Source organism: Rattus rattus, chromosome 14 (genome assembly GCF_011064425.1).
Source record: "Rattus rattus isolate New Zealand chromosome 14, Rrattus_CSIRO_v1, whole genome shotgun sequence".
Taxonomy (NCBI): Eukaryota; Metazoa; Chordata; class Mammalia; order Rodentia; family Muridae; genus Rattus; species Rattus rattus.
The window spans coordinates 8,962,592-8,989,841 of record NC_046167.1 but is presented as its reverse complement, the minus strand read 5'-3'; the positions used below and the strand labels follow the sequence as shown (position 1 = coordinate 8,989,841).

Genomic DNA, 27,250 nt, shown 5'->3' with positions numbered 1-27,250 from the left:
TTTCAACCAAAGAAATCATTTCCCATATCCTACATGACTCCTGGCTGCTGCAGTCACTTGTTTGCTGGAGCCAGTCCTGGGTCATCTTTGTTAAGAGTTTCCCTAAGGCTCATGATTTTAGAGACATCTCTGTGCTACCTTCTACATGCACCTCTGTGCCCACAGCTTTCTTTTGAAACCTGAAGTCATGCAATAAATTATCTAACTGATCTCACTGCATTGATAGTCTATAGACTTTTAACTTAATATTTTTTTAAGATAGAATCTCACTAAGTAGTCTTGGTTGGCTTAAACTCACCACATAGACCACGCTAACCTCCAGTTCATGAAGTTCTGCCTGTCTCTGCCCTGCGGGTATGGGAATTCAAAGCATGGACCACCTCATCTGACCATACATTCTACAGAAGTTTTTCAAAATTAACTTTCCCCAAACTATTTTTGTTTCCCTTTCAAGTCAGCTTCTCCCTAAGGGTCCCTTTTAGGAAGTGGAGTTGACATACACAGAGTTGTTAAGCTCATGTATCCCCTTTCAAGCTCCAACTTGCTGTATTATTGTCTCGTGCAGTATGAATCTATGGGTCCTATCACTTCTGACATCACAGTATATTCACAATCAAACCATCTTTCAAGACTTCTCTCCAACAGATACCCTAGATGAAGGCCTTCTCTCTTAACTGAGAAATTGTGGTAGTCGTACACGCCATCTTTTTGGTGTGCTTAGCTTCTTGAAGTCCCTGCACAGCACGCATGATGCCACTGCTGAGATATCAGTCAGTGTTGTTTGTCCTTCACAAACTCACCCATGGCCGTCACTCACAGACAGAGTCCTGTTGCTGTAGTGATGGAATGACACTGACCGATTCCAACCCTGGCCGTTGGAGTAGATGAAATCACAAGTCCCTTACTGACCACTTCCTCTATGACAGTGCTGTACACTCACCTCTGGCACTTATCTCGTGCTTTCTTCTCTTGATCTCATGTCTTATTCATGTACCATAGTCTATCCTTACCTTCCACAGATGCCTTACATGAGACAGGAACTTAGTCTTCCTGTCTGTCATTCCCACCCCTCTTCCCAAAATACATCGAAACTGCAAGTCGGTGTTTAAAAATACATGTCCCTGTTTTCTTTACCTGCATAGCACCACAGGAGCAGAGAGTTTCCCATTGTCCACTTGTGTATCTGTGGCCCAGATAGTTTTTATTGTCAACTAGGCACACAACCTTGTGTCACTAGGAAAGAGAGAACCTCAACGGAAAAATAGCCTCAATTAGATTGGTCAGTCTGTGAGAGCTCATCTTGATTAGTGTGTGAAGTGGGGAGGCCCAGCCCACTGTGGGTGGCCCAGTCCTTTGGCATGTGACATAGAGATTCTGCGTGGCCTACACCCATAGGCCCATAGGCTGTGAGGTGCTAAGCATTTAGGATGTCCACACAAGATTTGTCTTTTGAGTATGCTTGGTTTATTACACAGTTTTGAGTAAGCTCAGTTATTTACACAGGCGTTCCTTATTGTATCATACTAATATAAAAGTGAAACAGACATCTCACCAAGTGGGGAACTTGGACAGGACATGCTGTAGGGTTCTATTTGGGAAGGTTTTCCTGTAAGGTAACTTCAGTAAGGTAACTTGAGGCTCAACTCACATTCTCTACCCCCTTATACCCTACCCATCCCACCCATTCCCATGAAGTCCTTCAGCTGTAGCCGGATAGGAGGAGAGCACTAATGGCAGTCCAGAAACTCCTGAAGAGCTTTGGCCAGCCAGTACTGACAAGCCAGCATCTGTGAGCAGAGTGACAGCTCTGAATGCTTAATGGTTGCTGAACCCAGGACACTGTACAGTCCCAAGTCTTCTTGCTGACGAGTGTCAACAGAGGACAGAGAAGCTGTGTCTCTGGAGTACTAGCAGTGTGATCCTAAAGACCATCCCTAAAGTCCCAATGTTTGCATCATTTACTGGGCCATAGCTTTGCATGGATCAGGGCTCACAGCTTGGGGCTGGTTCTCCAGCTTATCAACACCACCTAGGGGTTAGTTGCTTAGCATATCAAGGACTGCCTGGAGCTTGCTTTTAAAGCCTAGTTCTTATCAGAGCTGCCTGGTGACAAGCTCCCATTTTACAGGCATCACATTAGTCCAAATCATACAAAATGGCTTTTAAGTCACACAAAATGGTTTCACTTATGTTCCTACCGTGTGGAGCTGGGCTGCCTAAGAACACACTAGTTTATCCTGAGCCAGAGAGCGAGCCAGTAAGCAGTGTTCCTCTGCGATTTGTATTTCAGTTCCCGCCTGACTCCCTGCTATGTCTTTTCAGTGTCGAAGAGTTTTATAATGTATTGGACAAAACAACGGTTAGTGAGACCTCATTATGTATTAACAAGGTATTTTGAAGAAAAAGGAAATGCAATGATTTTTTAAAAGGGCTAGTTTTCAGACTTCAGACTACTAAAAAGAGAAATCCGGTATGAAGTGTGTGGCAGTATGGGAAATATTTGCTCATGAGAGTCTAAGCAATATATAAACAAAAAAACTTTGACTGTCATGGATATTTTCTGTGCCAGAGTGGAGGAACCAGAGACAGGAAGACGGTGAGTTCAAGGCCATCCTGGGCTATGTTGAGAAGTGGACTCCTAATTGGGAAAGTGTGGATTGTGTCAAACTATCTTGTACTCAAGCACATGGCTTGACATAAGCTGTCCATCAACTGTCTGTCGTGTGTGTGTTTGTGTGTGTGTGTGTGTGTGTGTGTGTGTGTGTGTGTGTGTCTGTGTGTGATAATATCCACTGTATCCCACACATGTGAGTTACATACTGAACCAGACCCAGCGTAATCCAGCAAGGCATGACTTCAATCTTCTAACAGTATTTAAATTACTCCAAGAACATTGGTTTTACATTAGGATGGGAACTGTAAGACTTCCATTTTGAGTAAATGGACTTCTACAGAGCAGACTCTACAGAGAAATGACCATGGCAGGTATGAATACCTACCTGCGTATTTTCTTTTTCTTTAGGTGCCTTGCTAAGAACATTGGATCATCTGCACTAATAATAGAGATTTAGCAGTCTTTAATCTCACTCCTCTGTAAACTGAAGGCATGCACATATACACTTCTGTTTCATTTTAGTTCCCATATACGTGGGATCCTCTAGAATACCATCCTGAAGACCCACTGTGCCACAAAGACAGAGTAATAATGTTAGACTGTCTTAACCAGAGATGGATCAGGTAAATTTCCTCTGTCTTTTATCTTATCACTTTCGAAATGAGTCCTCCAGATTTACAGAGCATTTCCACGCAGTGGTATGGAAAACCAATCTTTTTACCTTTAGCCAGAATTAAGATCAAAGATTTAGCATGACAAGCTACTTGGGACCACCATAGGAGTTTTGGGTAGGAGCAAGATCAAGGATATTTAGAAGCAGACCAAGTTTTTGCTGGGCTTTCTTTCTAAACAGTTGCCCTTCTATGCCGTCTCCAGCCCTCATTTAAAGGTGCAGTGCCATTGTGCATAAGCCCCACCTCGTCCCTAAGTCTGGCTTACTCCAAAGATACTCAAGGTACCTCCTTCTGCTTGTCCCACTCTCTGGATCTTCTCAAGGCCAGTAGGTGCAAGGAGGAAGGGCAGAGAGGGGAATGGTAGGATCCATTTGCTTCAACCATTGCAAGCTGACATGATCAGGCTTCTCCTGAACTGTTTTTTGTTTCATCATCACCTCTGGCCAGTTATATGTCCCTGTTGAATGGTCATAAGGTCATTCCCATGTAATATGTATCAGAAGCTCATGATAAGTAATAGTATTCTTTGGGGTTGGTTATTTTTATTTTATTTTTTATTTCTCCCTTATTTTTTTCCTATTCCCATTGATTGATTTTGTTAACTTCATAATATATATAATGAATGAATGATTATTTTGTGTCCCACTCTCTCCTATCTCCTTCTCATCCCTAACACATACACACACACACACACACACATACACACACACACACACACGCCACTAACGCACATAGGCACATACACTCACAAGCAAGTGCATACACACATATCCATCCCTTATGGCCCATTTAGTTTATCCAGAGCCATCTGTGTCACCATTGGTTTGGAAGCACCCCTGGAACCTGGTCGTATCATTGATGGGTACAGGACTCAAGTGATGATTTCCTTCCTCCCTCAAAGTGGCAATGAAATTAATTTAAGAACAAAGACTCTCTTCAGGGTGAAAACCCTGGGGTCCTAGAGAGGGACTAGGTGAAGTACATCCAACCTCATTTAAATCCTACCTCTACAACTGGGGAGCTGTGCTGTGTTAGCCTAATCACTCACCTGAGATCTGATTATTCTTTTGCCATCTAGGGGTGAACAACGTTAGTCTTTGTAACAGTCTCTGGACTGAAGGAATCATGCTCACCCTCCGCACCACTCTTGTCCTAACTTTCCTTTACACTTGACTCATGCAAACCTGTGAGTATGGTGAGGCTCCTTCTGCCTCACTCCCCTGAGTATCTTACCAAACGCCATTTGGTGTGAGACACTTAGCGTCCTCTGAAGGTCAGTCCGAGAAACAGCCCTTTAAAGCCCGCTGTGGCATTTCCCGTCAGGCCTGTCAGGAACACTGCCTGTGCCTTTACAAGATGTTCCTTTTTATGGGACTTCAGGAGAATTTGGTGTCTGCTGTGAGTGCCAAGCAGCGTGGCGCTTCTGAGCATTGGGTTTATTTTAAGCTTATGGCCAGTAAATTATGTAACTGACCGAGTTTCCCTTTTTGAGTTGCCTGCTAGAAAGCTTACAGGAAGATTCACGGCTCATCTGGAGGAAGTATACTGGTCATCACAGGGTGTTCCAGTCTTTATTTCTGTGTCTGTTGCCCCGCCCCCATCTTTGTTGTTCTTTTATTGTAACTCCTTTTATATAATTTAAACATTATTTTAAATTTATTCATGAGAACTTAGCCCACTGTAGAGTAGCATATGTAAACGGCAAACTCAACCCTTAGTACTAACACAAACGATTCTTTCAAATTTCCTTAAATGGTTTCTCAAGTTTGGTGAGAGGAAGGAAGAACGTTGGAAAGGGAGAGAGAGAGAAGATATGGATTATATCAGTGTCACTTGCTAAACTCCTATAGTTAAGAAATGAGTTAATTTTCATAGAATGGTACTAGTTGGGTTTACATAATAAGTTTCAGGCCAGCCAGGACTACATAGTGATCCCATACCTCAAGACAGGGAGGGATCTAGTGATATAGAATGAATTTTCTCATGAGTAAAACTTTTCAACAAAAGGAAAGAAAGCAGTTTGGATAGTGTGTGTTTATAGATCACAAAGATGGTTTGGAAAACTACTAGTAAAGAAGGCATGTAAAGGCTGGTTGACGCTGTTCACTATTGGGGAAAGTGGCTGCCAGTTTATTAGGGGGTAAATAAACTATTGTGTGCTCCTCCAGGGTTGGCTTGTCAAAATACTTTTTATCTGGCACAGAACAAGATGGAGAAAAACAATAGCTTGAAATTCTGAAAACCTTACCCTGCCTGGTTTTGAACAATTAACTCACGATGCTTTGGTGTGCTGGTGAATCTTGACTGTTGACTAGACTGAGAGAGCTTTGAAGCTTACTTAGTAAAGTGCTCCCTTGGGTGTGTCTGGTAGCATTTCCAGGGAGAATTAACTAAGAAGACAAGACCTACTTTGCATGTGGAAGGCCCTGTCTCATACATAGAGATCTGGGTGGGATAAAGGGTGAGAGAGGAGGAAGCCAGCAAAGACCAACCCCACCTCCGACCCCATCTCCCTGTTTTCTCTCCTCTTTTTCCCTCCCTGTTTCCCTCTCACTCTCTCCTACTTTTCTCCTTCTCCCTCTCTTCCCCTTTCCCTCTCTTCTGCTATGATGTGAGCTACCCTGCCTTCATATTTTCCTTGCCATGATTGACCAAAACCTCTGAAACTCTAAGCCAAAGTAAATAATTATTTCCTTTAGGTTGTTTTACTCAGTTATTGGTCACAGTGACAGAAATGTGACAAAGTTCCTTCATTTATAAACTAGAAGTAAATCAGAACTTAGGCTATAGGAATTGTAAGAATCCCCGTGTCGAGTTTCTAGCCTACTTTACGGACTGGAGCCCAGGGGGAATCCATGTGTATCAGCTGTTATTCTTCTTTCTTTTTTCTACTTGAGCAAAGGATTTCAAAAAGTGTTGAATTTGGGGTCTGGGGAGGTGGTTCAGTGGTTAAGAGTACTGGCTGCTCTTCGAGAGGGCCTGAGTTCAATCCCCAGCAACCACATGGTCGCTCACAACCATCTGTAGTGGGATCTGTTACCCTCTTCTGGTGTGTCTGAAGATAGATACACAGCTACAGTGTACTCATATACATAAAATAAATACGTTTCTAAAAAAAGTGTTGAATTGTCTCTTACAGTCTTTCCACCCCATCTTCTACCATGTTCCCTGGGCCTTTGGTATGGGAGTTGGATTGTAGATGTATTCATTGTGACTAAGCTTTGCATTTTGATTGGTTATAGTTGGTTGACTGGTCTCTATCTGTTGCAAAGAGAAGTTTCCTTGTTGTTGGGTGACAACTATATTTGTAGGTATCTAAAAAGACAAATATTTAGTGCACAGTTAGGGATCGTGCTGGTTTAGTAAAGTGATTGTAGTTGTAGGTTCCTCTCTAATCTATTATTCCACTAGCCCTGGGTAGTTGCCTGTTTCCAATCCCAGGCATGACTTAGCTTTTGTTGAGTGACCATAAATCAAGTTAGATAGCTTTTAGTTACCACTGCTGTCTGATGCCACTACTGTACACTTAGAATGATACTGGCAGGCAGGTCATTTTGTGGTTCATAGGCATCAAAGCTGTGTAGCATTGTCAGAGCCAGTGGATGAGGGGATTACGGTGAGATTGTGCCTCGTGGTCATGGCATAAGCTACATCCATAAAGTCTCACCAACATGACTGACTAAACAAGAACTGAACAAGGGCAACAGCAATAGATCTGCCAACGTGGAGTGGAGGAACCCCACAAGGCCTTAACTCTACACAAAGAATTACAAGCAATTAAGGAACGTTGAGAGCAGGAGATAAAGTCTCCTGCAGGGAAAAGCATGCTGTGCTGTCTAGCTTTATGCCAACTTGACACATCCTAGAGTCACTGAAGAGAAGACAGCCTCAATTGAGAAAATACCTCCATAAGATTTAGTGATAAGCAAGCCTGTAGGGCATTTTCTTAATTAGTGATTGATGTGGGAGGGTCCAACCCTTTATGGGTGAGGCTAACTCTGGTCAGGTGGTCTGGGATTTTATAAGAATGCAGGCTAAGAAAGCCATGGTGAGCAAGCCACTACTCCTTGACCACTGCATCAGCTCCTGCCTCCAGGTTCCTGCCTTTTTTGAGTTCCTGTCCTGACTTCCTTAGAAGATGAACAGTGATGTGGAAGCGTAAGCCTAAATAAAGCCTTTCCTCCCCAAGTTGCTTTGGTCTTAGTGCTTTATCACAGCAACAGTAACCCTAACTAGGACACGCACCAACGAATTATCCAATATCAAATGGCTATCCTTGCAAACATACGTTCAGGTAACATTATACCGATTGAGTAGCTTGCATTTATGTATTTAGAAATATATATGCATATACATATAGGCATGTGTGATGAACGGTTAATGAAAAAAGAGGCCATGATTTGAAAGAGAACAAGAAAAGTCTGTAAGGGTAGATTTGGTTTGAGGAAGAGGAAAGGGAAAATGGTATCATAATCTCAAAAAGTAAAAATAAGGAAAATGAAGTGGTAACTTGCTAATTTTGTAAATGAATGTTATGGTGGAGTCAGTGGTAGGACAACTCTCTCTCTCTCTCTCTCTCTCTCTCTCTCTCTGTGTGTGTGTGTGTGTGTGTGTGTGTGTGTGTGTTAGAATTTTAGAATCTGTCAAGCATATTTGTGGTAGCTGAAGGGGAAATATGCATTTCTCTTTCTTGGTCATTCCAATCAGAGAGGAAATTAGAATAACCACTTGGAAGTACTTTATGCTGTGGTCATCATGGATTTGCGCACAACATATTATATCTGGACAACATGCCTTTTTCCATCCAAAGACCAATATTTTCTTTCCTATATGCAGGTTGTATTTCTTTCCGTCCGTAATGAGTAAAATGAATGGGTCAAATATATTTTCGGAAAAAAGGATGAGCCGTGGTGAATTTTAATCAGCGGATAGTCTTGGACTTGCTTTCCCGTCATTACCTTTCTGATTAACATAGTGGACCTCTGCCTTTATACAGTGTTCCTCCTGCAGTTGGAAGGTAGTGATGTTCCCTTGTTGCCCTGATTTCTGTTGGGGACAACCAGAAGTCTGGGTAGAGAGGGTTTGAGCCAGAGGAGGAGAAGGAGATGAATGGAATCTTTGTTGGCTCATTTTCCTAGAATACACTCTTTGTAATGAGTGATATGGAGAAATTTTAAAGACATACACTAAGCCACAAATCCAAAGACAAGGCAGAGGGAGCCAGTTGGGGACCTGCGTGAATTTTAATGCTTAAATGTTTTACTTCTTTGTGTTGCAAAGTGGGGACATGGCTTCCGGTCAATTTTGAGAGACTCAAAGGAAAAGGGATTGAAGCGGATTTTGACATTCTTTGCAAGTTTCCCTGAGCTAGGCAGAAAAAGGAGGGCATTGGATTGAAATGACTTTCACTGCAGGACTGAACTCCTTCGGATGTGATTGTATGACAAGATAAGAGGGGATTATTAGTATGGCTCAGTTTTTATCACACTCTTAAGTGTAGCATGTGTTACAGCAGCATAAGCTGCAGCCTAAAGGCTGTCCTCCAGGTATCCAACTTAGGATTCAAAGACTGCACGGAGCCAAAGGGAGTTATGGATGCAACCCTATATAAAATATAAGCTTACCCAAAACGTCGACCTTTTCCTGTTTTAATGGGTGTGTGTGTGTGTGTGTGTGTGTGTGTGTGTGTGTGTGTGTGTGTGTCAGTTACTTGGTTCTCAAGGAAGAGCTTTGTAAATTAGAATGTTGAGTCAGTTTCAAACATTGGAAGTGGCCAAATCTTACTGAAGCCACGTGCCCATTCCATGGCTACCAGTAGTTTGGGAAGCATGACCTCACCTCCCCTAACTACCTCCTTATTCTGCTGACTTCTACTATTATCTGTGTGCAATCTTATTACTGAAAAATACAGTTATTGATCTGAAAAAAAAACAAACACCTAGAAGATCAAGGAATACAGAAAGCCTTGGCAAAGAAAGAAAAAAGAAAATCTGAAAAAGAATGATGCGTATTTCCATTGAAGCGGAGTAAAATAGAATTGTCCTTTTTGGTGGCTACAGAAGTAAAGGTTAAGGCTGAAGCGATGGCTTAGATGGTAAAGTGCTTGCTAGGCAAGTATGAGGACCTGACTTCAGGTTTTTTGCACCCAGTAAAAAGCCAAGGGTGGTGCTACATACCTGGAATCCTAATGCTTGGGAGGCTATGGCAGTAGGATTCCTGGGGTTTGCCGGCCACCCAGTTTAGTCAAATTGGTGAGCTGCAGGTTTAATGGAAGACCCTGATTCAAAAGATCAAGGTGGAAGAAAATTGCAGAAGATACCCAATATTGGCCTCTGTCCTTCATGCACTACTGTACACACATGCTCACATATCCATGAACACACCAGAGGAGGAGGGGTGGGGGAGCAAAAGGAGGAGGGGAAGGAGAAGAAAAGCAAGAAGAGAGAATAAGCAGAAGAGGGAGTATAATGATTAAGAAAGATACACGGGGCTTGGTAAGAGTCCTGCTTGGAATTCCAATATGAGATAGAATGGTCAGAACAAGTCAAGGGGCAGACGAGAGCTGACCTGCCCATGAAGGCATATCACATTGTCCCAACAGACTGAACCACAATCATGGATGGAAATGGGCAGAGACAAGGAGATAGAAAAGTAACCATCTTTTACACTTACACTGAAGCTTTTCTCACTCTGTTGTTTCTGATCATACTTTCCTGTTCTAATCCTCTCAGCGCATCTGCTTCTCTCACCTCTCGCTCCATGTCCTCCGGAAGTAACACCATCATCTTTGCCTTAGATGTTCCAACGTTGTTTCCTCTGTGCTCTCTGCTTTCCCTTCAGCTACAACCTCACGACCAACGTGTATGTTAAAAATGCTGTCTGTCTGCTCATGCCTGTGGCTGTCTGAATGAAACCATCCCATTGCTCATAGTACAAAGATAAAACTCCCGGCACAGAGCTCGTGACATGCTTACCACCTGCCTTCTAAGCCTGCTTTTGTCCTTCTCCCTCTCTTACTTGATCCTTTGGCTACTTAACCATCCCTTCCTAGACAGAGACATTTGTAGAAGCTTCTTCCTGTGCTCAAACCCCTCCACTCCCCTGTATTTTTAACTCCTTCCCACTTGGCAACCTTAGAGCAAAGAGCACTGCCCCAAAAGACTTTTCTTCCTTTAGTAATGGCAAATGTCTATCTACATGTTCTATAGTTTTGTAACATTCTTTACTTTCATACAACTAACATACTACTTTGTAAATATATATGTATATGTATATATGTATATATATATATATATATATATAGTCCCCCCTGTATCTTGACCTCCCTATATTTAAAAATCTTGGGTGTTATATTTCCTATTTTGTGAGACCAGTACCTGCAGATTCATGCGCATGCCCAGTAGCACTCAGGTGACATTGACTCAACAGACAGATAATTGTTGAGGATAATTGTTGGGCTTTTTTTTTTTTTTTTTTATGTTGCTGGGGTTTTTTTTTTTTTGAATTATTGTTTTGTATTTATCAATGTGTATAGCTGTAACACTAGACTATGATGGGTGGGTGAGAAGTGAGCACAGAGGCTATCAGGACCCTGAGGCTGTGTGAAACTTCAGCCACTGAAAGAGCTGTAACACCCAAACAGAGTCACTCCTGATAAGGGATCTCTGTTCTACTACAGAAAGAATCTCAAGGTTGTGGCGTTGTTGGGGCATCTTTAAATTAAACTAGTTGTAGCTGATTATAAAATTATGTATGACATGTAAAAAATGACGTATAGAATTATGGAAACTGGTACTGGTCAGATAAGTTAGGAGGTCAAGTTTTTTACCACTAGGCAGGATGACCTAAGTTCCATTCCCAGGATCCACATCAGGAAGGTCAGATGTGAGTCCTACAAGGTGTCCTCTGGCTTCTGCACATGATCTGTGGCATATGCATTCCCATATATGTACAAAAATAAATGAGTGTAACAAATATGTGGACATGTATACCTGTTATACTGGCAGATCTTTTGAAACATGTGAAACGTGTATGATAATTGGATTAGGTTAGCTTTATCTGTCTCCTTGGATATTTTTCATTTGTTTTGGGTAAAAACATCCAAAGTGCTACATTTTTGAAATATGCTGTAACAGTTATCACCCTGCTGTGCAGTCGCCTGCTCGAATCTCTGTGTGTGCCTATGTGTGCAGATGCGTGCATGGGCGTGCTCACCCGCCTATGCTCATATATGCTAACCGGTGCATGTGTATGTCGAGGCCAGAGGTTAACATTAGATGTATTTCCCCATCTTTTCCCTTGTATTTGGGTGAAACAGGGGTTCTCACTGAATCGAGTGCTTATGAGTTTGGCTAAACTGGCTAGACAGAAAACCCCTAGGATCCGCCTCTCTCTGCTTCTGCTTATTCTACACTACTGTTAGAGTGGGCATCACCATGGCAACACATGATGTGAGGAGTAAGAATCCAAACTCTGGTGTTTATGCCATCTCCCTGTCCTCCACGCCAGGGCTTCTTGCTCCTCTGGATAGCTAACACTGCGGTGTTCAATCTCCCCTTCTGCTTCCTCTCCAGTCTCTCTCGCATGCTGGGAGATCACCTTTTGCAGCTGCTATTATCCCTCTAGTGTCATTCTTCTGAGGAAATGCACCATCTCATTTGCTGTGTGCTTTCTCTCTTGTCACTAGGAGTGACACACAATGTGAAACAACCAAACAATCCTCATTTTTCGTAAGCCACACTTACGGGTGAACCTCTTAGATTGGAAAATGTGTGCCATTGATGTCATATGTATATACACATGATGTCATATGTATCTGTGATTCTTCATTATTACTTCAATCGCTCTTCGTTACTGCGTTACAATATTTTAATGTAAATACACCATATATTATTACAAAATGCATCAGTGAATCATTCATTAGCTTTGTGGTGAGCTCCGTAAATCACAATCTATTTGATTAAGTTCATTTGATTTGATTTTTTCATAGCTCCTTACTAATTGCCAATACGTAAGCTTAGCAGCTTCAGATTTCTTACTGTAGAATCTGTTTCTGTTTGGGGAAAATATTCCAGTATTTTTAGACCAAATTATCTAGAGAGGATTGTTTTTCCTACTTGTTAATAAAAATAGGCAGTTATTTTCACATTTAACAGCTCCCGTCGTTCTCCTGCTCTGCTGGATAAAATCCGAACTCCGCTGTGGAATTAGGTATCTCTCCCTGCTTCGCTGTTCTGCCCCATCAGCCCCTGCCTCTCCCTATGCTCCTTGGACACTATGAATTCATTATTCACTTTAACAGTAACACAAAGAAGTATTTTTAAAATACAGGCTTCATTTCTTTAACTGGGGTCAAAGTAGGAGTATCTTAGACAATATGGGGGCATGTTTCTCTTCATAATGTCACGCCATGACAAGCCACCTCCAAAGGGAACAGCGGCTTCCAATGAGAGACTGGAGACCTGCTGCTGTGTCCCCGAAATGTGTGGCAGGTTTTTCTGTATCACTTCAGCATTACATCTACCTTAGGGCAACAGGAAAGAGGAACGTACAAGAGGAAGGCAAGGTCCCGCTCCTCTAAGGACAGGCATGGGATTGATACTTGTCAGTTTTGCTTCTTTCTCATTGGTCAGAAGCTAGTCACGTGCACTGCCCCAATGCCCCACCCCCAGTTGCTAGGGAAGCTGAACTGTTTGCCTTAGCACAAGCTCCCTAGGTTTATTCTGGTTGCTATGGATGAAATGATAAATGAATAACAAAGACGCAAGTGTGAATTTATGTCTCCTTGTCCACGTGTCATTCTCTCTGCTCAACGCTAAAACTGTACACGGAAGGAAGGACCGAGTTTCTGGGAGGATGAAATTTAGTTTGAATACTTTGGACCGGACACGGTGATGTAGACCTGTAACCCCAGAACTTGGGAGGTGGAGGCAAGGAGGATTAGGGATGCAATGGCATCCTTGTCCCCATAGCTCATAATAGATCTGAGGATATCCCCGTGTGATGTGAAACCGTTTCAAAAAAAAGCCCAAGGGCTGGAGAGGCACACGCATGTGCTTACACATAGAACAACCCAAGATAAGAAATAAAAATGCAAGTCCCCGAAAACGTACTTTGGGTGTAACTATGCTGTCTTAGTGTATCAGGAGTTTGTAGGCCACACACATTTTTTGCTTGTATATTTTACAAGAGCAGATGTGGCACGTATCTAGTCTGCGTGTGAATTTTTGTGCTTCGTCTACTGTCTAGTTAACTGCCATTCTTTCCTACTTATTGTCCACTGGGTGCAGCACTGCCTGTCTTGTAAAAGGAGCCCACATAGCCCTGACTTTACAGAGCCCTGAGCATACCTGGGAGGGATAGTTAGGAGCTGTTCCCATCGTTTCCCCTGGCATTCCTGTTGCCCCTTGTCACTTTCTTCTCTTCTCTCTGCTGTGTCGTAAGACCTAGACCTGCTTTTGGTGTGGTGGCACCTGCCTTACGTCAATCCTTAAAGGAAGATGGTGGCATGGACTCCCTGTTGGAAAGAAAGAAAAGGGAGTCACGGATAAATGTACTTTCTTATTTCCTCTCCATAGCATGTTAACCCAGAGCCAAGAAGATAGAAGGTCCCCAGCAAATGTTTGCAGAGCCCACTTAGAGCGCTCAGTGACTTTCTTTCTTGGGTTCTTGAATGACAGTGTGGGTGGAATCTCTAATGAACTGGGGAATCTCTCACATACTGTGTTTAAAAATACCATACTTAATAAAAAGTGAATTCTGAACTCAAGGAGAGAAGACTCCACCACTGTTTTCATCTTTTTCTAACTTTGACTTCATTTTTATTTGTTTTTATGAAATGTGAGATAAAGGCGCTTTTTAAAACCCTTGATCCTTCCCACCTCCCTACCCACCCACCTCTCTCTCTCTCTCTCTCTCTCTCTCTCTGTCTCTCTCTCTCTCTCCCTCCCTCCCTCCCTCTCTCTCTTTTAGTTGGGGGAAGAGGAAGAAAAAGGGCAAATTATATTGTACAAAAATTTTAATAAAAACCTTGACTTTGTGTTTACTAGATTACTATACTTCTTATTAAAGTTTCTTCAGAAAAAAAAATCGAACTGAAATTCTGTGTACAAGCAATATGTCTTGTAGAGTCCAAAAAAAAAATGTCAACCTTCTCTAGAAGACTTAATTCAAAAGTTAATTTCCTGTTTAATTTAGAAATGTCTCTGGCGTAATCAAAGCTCTACGTCAGTGGTTCTCAACCTGTGGATCATGACCACGTTGTGGGGGGGGTCATACTACCCTTTCACGGGGGTTGCAAATCAGATATCCAACATAATAGATATTTATATTATGATTCATAACTAGCAAAATTACAGTTATAAAGTAACAACTAAATAATTTTACAGTTCAGAGTCACCACCACATGAGGCGCTGTACTGAAGGGTGGCAGTGTTAGAAAGGTTGAGAACCACCTCTTTACATAGTCATATTTTTCCCTTTGCGCTTTCAAAAACGTGGATGGTTAGTATGCGGTAAAGCCATAGAATTTGGGGGCTCCGTTAAGTCCAGGCTATTAATTACACTGCTCGGTTCCTCTGCCAGTGATGTGAGAGTTCTGAATGAAAGCAGAGACACTTTCCCAGTTCTCAGTCATGCCTAAGGAACAGCAATACAGGAGCTGGTTAACCGGGCTCTAAAGAAAACACGAGCAAGAGGTGGAGAATTAGTAAGCTCTCCTTTTCCACAGGACTAAGGAGCCTGACAATGGTTATTGATCTTAGACTATGGTGTGTGATTAATTAATGTGCCTTTTTAAGCACGATGGAGCCAATCTGGGTCAGTGTGTGTGGTATACTGAAAGGTTATATGAATCATTGCTTATTAGAATGGTTGATATCATCCAAATTAAGAGCCGAGTCCCTAATGCCTTAATGATTCATTTTTCGTGGTGCGACACGTACAAGGCCTCAGACAAAGAATATAAAGATCCGCTCTCTGCCAGAAAGCCGTGTCCTTGGGGAATGGTATAAACAGAATAGTTGACGTGGGGTATTGACTTGTAAGCTCTCGGGCTTATGGGACATTTGGCTTGTTGTGTCTAAATCATAGCTGATGCATTATTCAACCAATTAATTAGGTCCGACTCCGATCACATTCGCCCGCCAGAGCTGCGTTCACTTAACATGCTTCAGTGTAGAAAATGAGTCTTTGGTGAGCAGAAAGAGAAACTGTACGGCCGCAGTGGTTGAGTGAGTCAGGTCCTGAGGCTACTCCAGCAATCTTCCTCCCCATCCCTTTGAAATGCATACTGCAGGACAAAGCGTCTCATGGTGTAGAGGGTGGCTCTGGAGTCCTAAGGATCCACAGTGAATTGAAGTCTAGACTCACTCATTTGTCAGTGGGAGGGGAGGAGGGAGAAAGAGCAAATCAGATATGCCCAAAATGTTACAGAGGTACCAGTGAATCAAGGATGCTCTTGCAAGGCTCTCTGCGCTGTGTGTAGCGAGGAGGGCGATGTAACAGCCAAACAGCAGCAGGAGCAGCGTCGTTCTCAGAAACAGTCACATACACAGCGGCCAGGGTAGGCCTCCTCCCTTCGGAGGCAGCATACTGCAGCCCGGTGAAATGCAAGGCTCCGAGGTTTGAAAATCTCTGGGGTTGAGCATGGCTACTGTAAAAGCCTCGCTCGGAAACCCTGACGCTCTGAACAGGCAAAACTCCATGTTAGCAACAGCTCGGTCAGGAAGAGAAATGCTACCTTTTCTAGATGTTTGCCGGGAGGCAGCCCCCTGAAAGGAGATCTCAAATTACCTGTAAGAAAAAAAATTTTTTTAAAAGGCAGTCAGAGAGAGCAAAGTTTTGGCATGCCTGCAAAAACAGCAGTGTCTGTAAAAACTACCTAGAGACAGCAGCTAAGTGTTGATTTGCCCATGACTCTTACCTGGGAGTGGAAGGTGGGAAGAAATGGACAGTGGCCGTGACGAGAAGCTGAGGCACGGTGCAGCTTGGTGAAGCCACGCTCTGACTGCGTCCTGCCACCTCTTCATGCAGTGCTGCGGGCTGGTACATCGCCGGCGAGTACGGGTGTCCTATGTAAGTTTCTATTGCTCTACAGTCGTGGCTGGGAGCTGAAAATTGTAACTTGTGTCTGTCGGGTTCATGCTGCCGCTCCTGGGTGCTTTAATCCCTGTGCTGAACCGAACAGAAAATCAATCATTTGTGCCATGAGTTGTCAAGGCGCCTGAGAGCTACAATTCTCTGAGGTCTTTCTGGAGATGTTTCTGTGCGTTTACCTTTTTGTTCGGGGTTACTTTCACAGCGTTGGAAATAACTTGTAGAGAGAGGGACTGTTTGATGTGTGTATGTGTGCAGTGGGGGAGTAGCTATTGTCTCAGATATCTGTATCAGTTCAAACCAGTTGATACACTCTTTTGCTCGGAGTTTTCGTATTTGAATCGTGGCGTGGGCAAAGAAATTGTTTTCTGGAGACGAATTACCACGGAGTTTGTCAAATTGCAGACAGCCGCGGTGGCTAATATGAAATCCTATTTGGAAGAGCTTCAGGAAAATTGTACATGATAATCGTTTGATGGATGACACAGCTGTTGCAATATCGCCAGCCTTCCCAATGGCTTTATCGTCCCCTGTCTGTTTCTCGGGAACAGCCCTTATTTCGTGGACCTGCCGTGTTTTTGCAAAATGGCTGTCTGAGCATTAAATTCTAAAAGGCATGCTCTCGCCGATGCCGAAGTATTATTGTTGGAGAAGGTCGGATGTTAATTGAAATACACGGCACCGCTGTGCAAGCAGACAGGCTCGGAGGAAGCCCTGGCTTTATTTTCCTACGCTGTCTGCGTGCAGCCGCTTTATTTTCACAGAACGATGTGAAAGGGAGCGGGCAATTTATGCAGGCTGGCCAGACTGCAGTGCTGAATGGCTAAACCCCCGACTTGAGATTCCTGGATGCAAAACAAACAGAAAACTGACAATGAACACTAATCAATTCTTAAGGGTGTCACTAAGGAAATCTGTGACCTTGGGAGTTTGGCCAGCAGAAGGGATTCACCTGAGACCTCAAGACAAACAAGGTCAAAACCTGCTATGTTCTAAAGCACGAAGTTGAAGATCAGGGATGGGAGGGGACAATGGGATCGTTCGCATTCCTGTAAGATTTGGAAAGATCTCCCACTATTAAATAAATAAGAGATTTAAACGCTCCCTTAGTTGAACGGGTTTTAGGATTATTATCAGTGTTGTTTGTGTTCTGAATGCAACAGCTGACAGGGCAGGAGTAAATGTAGTTGTGAGGTAGCCAGCCAGGATTTTTTTTTTTTTTTATAGGACGACATCTGCAGAGATGGATGGATTTTTCCCAATAGAAAAATTAATTGATTTTAAAATAACATTTGGAAACAAGTGCCCCAAACTTTTTAGTGTCTCAAACTGCCTAAAAATGAAAACCTTAAAATGACATCAAGTTAAAAATCCTCTATTTTCATAAATTAATGAGGACTCTGACTTCTGTGGCTTTATGTCTGTTTGTCGTGTTCTTTGGGAATTAGAAGAAATCTATTGCTGTATCTGCCTAGTGTGTCTGGGGTTTCTGAAAAATACTCTCAAGACTGGGGTTTTTATTTGGCTTGTTTTTGCCCCCTGTGTTACACCTGTAAGTACATAAAAAGAACAGATGCTACAATCTGTTGTCGTTTTTTTTGTTTTTGTCTTTGTTTGGAGTCATGACGAAAAAGTGTGACTTTGTTTCTTTATAATTATCAAACTTTTTACCCTGTACCTTGAATAAGGAGCCATAACAATATATAGCATGTGTATGTTTTAAAGTCTGGCGTATGAATATTTTTAGAATATTTAGTAGACATCATGCCAGCATTAAATTCAAACATTTGTGTGTATATATATATATATACACACATACAAATCGGATATCTATTATATATGATTATATATGTGTATATATGTAAAACATTATAAATTAAAACATGTAAATAAAATGACATATGTGCACAATCACCCACTGCATGACAGCATTTCAGTCAGCGATAGATTGATCGTACATATCATACAGGTCTAGGCAGATTAGGATGCCTGGTGCTTTACACCACCTGGTTTTGTGTAAGTGTACCCTGTGACATATGTACAGCTACAAGATTTCTTGGGGGTACATCCTCAGACAGGATATCCATTGTTAAGTGGTGTGTGTGTGCATGTGTGTGCATGTGTGTGTGCATGTGTGTGTATGTGCGTGTGCGTGTGTGTGTGTGTGTGTGTGTGTGTCTTTTTTCAGTTTTCTGGGAGTCTTTCTCCTTTTTAACCATTTTCTTTTTGGGATGACAGCTTTGTTAAGGGTTCCTCCCACTCTAACACTGTCTTTTAGAAAGTTCGGTTAACATTATGTGGGCAGCAAAGAAAGTTATATACACGTGCCTCCAGCCTTCATTTCTAGCTCTTTACCTTTCATTGCGGTTAATTTTATTTAGCTCTCTTTCCTCTCCTGTTCTACATTGGCTTGATAGACCCAGGACCTGTTCTGTGAGCAATGAATGCAGCCTATGGGCTCGAAGCCCTGTTTTTCTCTACAAGACTCAGTTCACAAGCCTCTCATCTTGACATTATCATTTATTTTTGGAACTTCGACTTCATTATTTTGTTTATACCTAACAGTAATTTTTTAAATCTGGCTTATACCTTACAGGCAATTCCTGTATTTATCTGTACTGCCTTGCTGCTTTATTAAATGATATGAAAAGCTGTCAACTGAATAACTATTATTAACTCAAACATGGAGAGCTCTAATGTGAACTTGGAAAACATTGACATCTGCATCCTTTGGAAGAAGGGCTTGGTTGCCATTCTCCTAAGCGTTTAGTTGGGGTTCAGGTGGCTTTCTATGCTTGTAAGTTCCACATCTGTGGATTGCACAACAGGAACAAAAGTCTTTGAAAGAGGGTGCGTCATATTGAGCACGCACAGCTCTCTTGTCATCCTCAACAGTACAGTAAAATAACTACCAACATTGAATTGTTCTGCTACGTGCTAGATCATCTAGATGTCATTTAAGTATGTAAGAAAATGGACTCAGGTTATATTCAAGGTTCACCCCACTTTATATAGGGGACAAACCTCCATCAATATTGATACCCACAGGGGCTGTGGACACTAGACAGAGGCTGTACAGATTGAATGGACCTTGCTGTAAATGCCTAGGAGTAGAGGTTTTTGATATTCTTAAATTTTTTAAGTTTGGGAAATTTTTCGTACCTTTGTTTTTCCTGACTGAACATCCTGAATCTGAAATTCTGAAATGGTTCAGAAATTCAGTCTCAAAATATAGAGATGGGTAACCCAAGAGTCAAATGCATAGGAGAGCTGATGCTAAGATTTCAAGTTGCCTTAGGTTGAGGAATGTGGTCAGCACTCCAGTCAAGAGACCATGCACTAAGGCTAGAGAGATGGCTCAGCAGTTACTAATGTGTACTGCTCTTCAAGAAGATCCAAGTTTGGTTCTTAGCACCCAGGTCAGGCAGGTCACAACCACCTATATCTTCAGCTCCAGAAATCTAACGCACTTCTGGTCTCTTCAGGAATCTGCACTCACAGGTGCACATAAGCGCACACATGAAGGTTTGCCGCTGTGGTTGGCTGGTTTGTCTTAAAGAAACCATTCATTGTCGATTCCTCTTATATGCCTTCTGCTCACCATTACCCACTTTGATCGAGGACCCATTTACTTGTCTTTAGCACCACAGCCCATTTATCCTGTCTCAGAATCTTATAGAAATGAACTCATATAGATCGTTCCTCAACCCACCTACCCGCGTCACTTGCCCTTCATTTATAAGACAGATCTCTGTGGTTCTAGGTCTACCTTTATTCTTGCAGCCATATACAGTCTTCCATTGTGGGCTAACCCATGATTTCACTGGTCAGTTTGCTGTTGATGGGCATGTGGGTAGCTTCCAGTTTGAATTACTGTAAACATTAGGGTTTTAAATAATTGTGATACTTGAATGTTAGTTCTGTTGGATTTCAATTTAAGTGTGAAAATGTCAAATCAGAGGTTGCAGTATACCTATATTTGTCTTCAATGGACACTGGTAAAAAGCTTTCTAACACATTCAGTCAAGGCATACCCTCCTAACTGGTAGGACTCTATAGAGATGTGCTTGTCTTTCACACCCGAGCCAGTTTGTAAGGGGAAGAAGTGTCCTCTGCTGGCTTTCCTTTGCATCCCCTAAGTGACTAATAAAGTCAAGGCTTTGAGCATTTGGCTATCCTTTGTGCGATACTTGTCTTCTTTCCTTTTCGATTATCTGTCTTTTGAGGCAATTTTGTGGGTAAAGGAACTGATAAAGAAAGCATCAGCCAGTGATTAGCATATAACACCGGTGGAGGACGGTGGTTATAAAGAAAACTCCTTAGACTGTGGAGTTAGACTTGCCACAAGCTGGGATTTTGATGAGATTGTTTATTTACAATGTCATATCAGAGAGTTTTCTTCTTTTTTGAGACTAATAAATATCCTATATAATCAGAATCACTATAGAACATGGAATATTCGAGATGCAATAAAACAGTGTGTCAGCACCTGTACACGAACTACTACTCAGGTGCTTTTCAAAAACTTAGCAACCCTAGCATAGGACCTAGGAGGCATATCTAAGAGAGTAGCTGAGAAGGAAGGAGAGACAGTGGTGCGAGATTGTTCTTGACTTAGTCGCAGATTGTGAATATTAGTTATTACCAATAATCTCAAGCAGCCTTGCTAAAGGAGGACACAAACTCATCCATACACTAAGAATCTCTGAATAGATGCCATTTTGTTGGGCTCCAGTAATGTATTTTCTTTTCTAATTTTTAGAATATTTAGCTGAGGTTATGTGTTACTTTGGTGCCTTTAGTAGGACTTAGTCACTCAGAGCTTCATCTGCGACTAATGAGCTTGCCTCACGCACAGTCTTTTAGAGTTAACAGTTTTTGCTGTTTCCTGTCATGTTAGAGAATGGGCAGGGAAAACATGGAATATCCTCACATGTTTAGTTGTACTCAGCTGTGAAGAAAAACGATGTCTGCAGGAAATGGATGGCTCTGGAAGGCATTATACTACGTGAGAGGACCCAGTCTCAGGACAAACTTACATGCTTTCCCACGGCCGCTCCTAACTTTTCGTGTTTGTTTGTGAAAGAATAAGGTGGTGTGAGAGTGACTCTAGGCTATAGAACTGAGTAGGAGACCAAGAGAGGAGAAAGAGAGAGGTTCACCATTGGTGGGGATCCAGAGACAAGGAACAAAGGTTAAAGGAGAACTGGAGGGAAGGGAAAGCAATGGGAGAGAGAAGAAGACGCAACAAAGCCAACAGTGTTGGAAATGTGCCAAAGTGAAGCTTAGTTCTTTGTGTGCTAATGAGAATTTGTAAGATAACGTCAAAGGTAGACAAGGTAAAGAGTTACTGTGTCACAGGAGAGAGACAACACAGTGTATGGCTAAAGGGCTCAGGATCTGACAGTCAGCCGAGCTGAGATTCAAAGGGAGATGATTCTTCCTCTATGCACAGTGTTTTGTTCATCTTGCTTAGAAGGCGTTGCTATGTTTAAATAATTGGATTATCATTACATTTAATTAACGTGAAATTTTTATAATGCTGTGGAGCATAGAAATCAATGGTAATTGAACTTGAGAAGGGCTGAGAGAGATGGCTGGTTAGCAGGACGTCAGGTCACGTCCAGATTGGAATTTTTCACTCAAGACTCAAGCTTTTCTCCAAATGGGATGAATCTAGGGAAATCCTAAGGTGTTTGGAAGGATGGTATATGACTGTTAAGACCCACCTTTTAAATCATGTTTAGGGCCCTCAGGATGGCCCAGCAAGTAAAGGCATGTAACACGAAGCTGTATGACCTTGGTTCAGTACCCAGAACCCACATGGGAAGGGAAGAACCAACATTGTTCATACGAGCACAGACGCATACATGCCCCACACACATAACGCACAATATATATATATATATATACATACATATATAATTTTAAGTCACATTTATTTATCAGAGACTGCTGACATTTTAGATTTGAGACCTGAGTTATAATAGCTTTCAACTCTGTCTCTATTAAAATCTTTCATTTTACCCTTCAAATTTTAATACTATACTTATTTATTTGTTGGGGGCAGGGAGTACACACACAAGGACACTCATGAAAGTCAGAGGACAACTTTCAGAAGTTGGTTCTCTCCTTGCACCGTGTGAGCTGTGAGAATTTAACTCATCTCGTCTGGAGTAGCCGTAGGCACCTTTACCCACTGAGCCATTCAGGCCTCTCAGTTTTTAAAGTTAGCATAATGTCTTACTTTTCTATTTGCTAACTCATGTCCATCTTTCTTGGACATGAGAGAGTCCTTAAGAATGTCTAAGCCTACATGGGAGCAACACGTCCTCTGCCCCAGAAGTACCAAACCTGAGAACTTACATGCTGTGCAGTACGAGTAGCATTGAAGGATTTAATTTTTCAGAGCTTTAATTAATAGCTTCTCTCTACCAACGTTCTATTCCTAGACAAGGGGATAGGTGGACATTTTATAACCATTTCACTTTATAAATATTAAGGGGCTCGGATGGGGAAATGAAATTGATCCACAGTTAGCCATTTGAAGATGACAGGACAAGTTTGCTGGAGAATTTCCTGGCACTTCCAGCTTGCTTTAACTCCTCCCCAGCAAGTCCTGGGTCACTATGCACTTCTCTTTTCCTGAGAGAGGCAGGTCCATGTATGAATGGCAACCGATTCTAAAGCAGGGGTCTTGATCTCGTACACTGAAAAGGTTTCTGCAGACTTGCTTCATCGCTGGGAAATGCAAAGTTCTTTACATGGGGGGATTACAGAGGCAGTGCTACCTAATAGTTTCCTGTGATTATTATGCACGCTAAAAAATTATGCAAAGAATTGCCCATCTTCACTCCAGTGGGAACTGTTTTCGTTCTCCTAGCCATGCGTGCCAGGAGTCCCTTCACCTGTGCCGAATTAAGCCCGTCAGTTTGGGAAGTGTGTTTACTGCGGCAAAGGGGGGGGGCCTTGTAAAGTCTGTAGACTGATGCAGACTCCCTGAGTCATATTCATTCGTGAAGCAATTGCCACGTTCATAATCTTCCCTCTGAGTGTCTCTGTTAACATTAAGATGAAGTCGACCTCCGATCTCTGTCCTCTACCCATGGGGTAGAGGCAAAGGTGTTTATGAAACACCAGTGTGTGTTTAGTTTATGAGAATCTAACAGTTGGAGAGGCCCAGAGCATCTCCTGCATTGGAGAATAGCACAGTGGTTCTAAAGACCTTACAGAAGCTAGAGTTGGTACGTAGGAATTCCAGACGCTGAGACTATTTTATGTGAAATTTATCAAGCTTCAGGACCATGTTTATAATATAACGTTTTCCCTAAAAGTACTTCTGTTGCTATTGGTATCTACATGAAAGGAGTTCTCAAAGTCTATGTTGACGTGTGGGCAGCTCACAGAAATGGGTAAAGAGATAGAGGAGATGTTACTTTGCATAGGATCAAACATTTGATAAGTTTTATTTTGTGATAAATGACTTTATTCCTCATCTTTTCCCAGAAAGCCTTATAAAATGTGAAATTGTAGGACAGAAGGTGTGACTCAGTGGTAGAATGCTTTCCTAGGATGCATAAGGCCCTGAGTTCAATTTCCAAGAGCACACACCCATACATACACACATGTGTGTATATACATGCATGTATATACATATGATATATATATATGTATATGTGGTATAGAAAATTGTATGTGTATATATACAGTATATGAACATGTAGAGCATATACAGTATATGTATATACTGGAAAATATATACATATACATAATTATATACATACATATGTACACATATGATATACATACCATATATATACATATGATATATAACACAAACACATATACATACATATGATATACATACATATATACATAAATATATATGTGTGATATGTACATGTATCACAATCAGATGGTGTATGAATTTTAGATATTCATTGTATAGAATTGCATATATCTTACATATTTAATGCCTGTTTTTAATTAACTAAGATATGTATACTAATGCATCAGAAAACTGTTAACTTGAACTGTATTGGGTGATAAACTTGCTTGAGAAATTAGCATTTGTATATATTCAGAATACACTGGAGGGCAAGGCTTGGCTGGCTTGTGGGGTTGATCCTTCATGGGGCGTTACAGGCAAGCATTCTTCTGCATCACATGGTCATAAGCATGTTTTGCATGCTAAGACAGTTATTCCGCTCCCTGGTGTGGTATGCTGTCGTCGTGTTTTCCTCTCTCCAATATCCATTTCCACCTGTTCCTCACTGGCAGGTTAAACAGTACCAGTGAACTCATGCTTCTCTCGGATTCATGGTCACTCTCCCTGTCCTTTCCCTGAAGAGAGCTCATCCAGGCAGAACACGCTGGGCTCTGACTTCAATTCTTAAGCAGCCCCACTTACTTCACTCCCAGAAGACCACAGCCAAGTCCTGATTAGTCTTCCCATCTTTCTCTTCATTCTTCATCAATACGGTCCCAACTGTCCTAGGGCTGCACAGGTGAATTTCCTCCACTCAAACCCTTCAGCTGGATCCCATTCTCTAAAAAATTCAGTGCAGTCCAAGCAACACACATTGGACCCTTTGTGATCCAGCCTCTATGAGCTTTCTTGACCTTACCCTGAGCTTCTTTACAATTTCAAGCTCCAGTGATACTGATTATTATAAGGAGTCCGAAAGCCCAGGGCTCTTTTACCCTCAGACCAACCTCAGTGCAAGCTTTTACCCAAGCTTGCTTAAGTAGCCTTGTTGCTTTTACTCCTAAAGGCAGCTGCTGTGTTCATTATAGTGGTCTTTATTTATCTGTTCCCCTCTGACAGCCATACTTTCTCTGTGCTTTGTTCGTTGCTTTGTCCTGTGGCCCAGCAAAGAACTCAGCCCTAGACACAGTCTCAGTATACTTAATGAGTAACTATAAAACTAACACCAGGGAGATAGTAGCAATTTTTTATTTTTCTACTGCAACCGCTGTTCTTGTGTATCAATGCAATATAAAATGTTCATTTTATATATGTGCAGAATTCATCAGAGACTTATATGTATAAACACACAAGAGTTTTGTTGTAATAGCCTGTTCTTGTGAAGATGTATGAAGTAGCAAGCATCTGTTGCTGTAATTTTAAACTCATCAGTTTATGCTATTGATCTCTTTCCCAACTTATGGAATACTTCATTTAAAGGATTAAATAAAAAGAACCAGATTCCTCCCCAATAACAAAAATCCCTTCAAACACAGAAGAGATCTCATTTCTGATGGATGGAAACAAACTAAAAATCAAACTAACTTTTTGTTAAAATTGTTTATAAAGAGGGAAAATGTGTGCTTTAAAAAACGTTTTGGATGATCATTATTTATAACCCTTTCAAAATAAAAGCGTGAAGACTGGAGAGATTGCCCAGTAAGTAAGAGTACTTGCTATGTAAGCATGAGGACCTGAGTTTGAAACCCCAGTAACCACACAAAACTACGCATGGCTGTAGATGCCTGTACCCCAGCATTGAGGAAAAGGGCAGAAACAGAAGGATCCCAAGAGCTTGCTGGTCAACCATCCCTAACAGCAATCTTCCCATTTAGTGAGAGACCTTGTTTCAAGGCCTGAAAATTAGAGGGCAATAGAAAAAAATGCTCAGTCCTGTTCTGACCTCTGCATGTGTGCACTTGGGTGTGCACACTCACCCACTCATAGACATACCCCATGCACACACCGCACACAAATATGTTGAGAAATACACCACTGTGCTTCTTATACGAACCCTTGAGGCAAAGGTTTAATAGCTACATGTATTTAAAAGCATCCCTGGCATCTTTGCCACGAATAACACTCCCTTTTTAGGAGCTGTGACATTCATCACCAGCCCCCTCCTTTCCAAGTCCTGGCTCAGGCAGGTAGCTGCCTTTTGTGCGGATTTGCAGCCTTCAGTCGCAGGGTGACCTTTCTGCTGAATAGAACTGCTTCCCAGGACTCCTGTGTTCTGTGTCTTTCTTGCTATTCCATTGAGAGCAGCCACTTCTCCTCTGTGAACCACCGGAAGGAGCATCCTTCTGTGGTGACGGTTCTTTGTTCTTCCTGGCACTTTTGTGATATGTATGTGGCCCTTCTCCTCCGCAGGACCAAAGGAATAAAGGATTTATGTAATCTCAGATTTCTAAATAACCCCAGTAAAAGAGAAGGGCAGAGCAGCTCAAGATGGCTCCCAAAGTGCGTTCTATCTCTTGCCTTCTCTCCTCTTGTTGTTTTTCTCCCTTCCCTGTCTCTCTCATCTTTCTTTCCTCCCTCCCTTTTTCTTTAAATCTCTCCTTTTTCTCTTTGGTAGTAGTGTCACAGCAAGTCCATGAAACTTCACCTAAATCCCCATGGCGTTCCCTGTGGTCTTTTCCTTATACATTTTTACCACCCTGCCCCCCTCCCTTGATGATGATAGACAAGAAACAAAGTGATTGTTGTTCTCAAAAACGGATCTCAATATTTTTCCTTCACAGATGAGTGGTATATAGTTTGACTAGATATGCAGGCTTCTTGGTAACTGGCAATGAAAGATGCTGATTTGAGTTCCATTTGGCTTGCCTCTCATGAAATGAAATACCACGCCTCTCTCCTCCCCCTTCTCCTCCCCTCCTCCTCTTCCTCCCCTCCTCCTCTTCCTCCTCCTCTTCCTCTTCCTCCTCTTCCTCCCCTCCTCTTCCTCCCCCTCCTCTCCTCCTCCTCTCCTCCCCCTCCTCCTCCTCCTCCTCCATTTCTTCCTCCCAGTTTTCCTTTTCCTCCTCTTCCTCCTTCCTCCTCCTCCTCCCTCCTCCTCCTCTTCCTCTTCCTCCTCCTCCTCTTCCTCCTCCTCTTCCTCTTCCTCCTCCTCCCTTCTCT

General features: G+C 42.2%; 1 protein-coding gene across 9 annotated transcripts in view; it reads left to right on the top strand.

Moving 5' to 3' along the window:
• Positions 1–27,250, top strand: part of Cacnb2 (calcium voltage-gated channel auxiliary subunit beta 2) — a 341,467-nt gene that overhangs the window by 109,473 nt on the left and 204,744 nt on the right. The window contains exon 1 of one of the 9 annotated variants that reach the window (XM_032884178.1): positions 15,972–16,362. The exons of the other annotated variants lie outside the window; for them this stretch is intronic. Within the exon in view, the coding sequence (XP_032740069.1) occupies positions 16,315–16,362 (48 nt within the window). The 5' untranslated portion in view covers positions 15,972–16,314. Of the gene's footprint in view, positions 1–15,971; positions 16,363–27,250 lie in introns of those variants that run through there. 9 annotated transcript variants of the gene reach the window in all.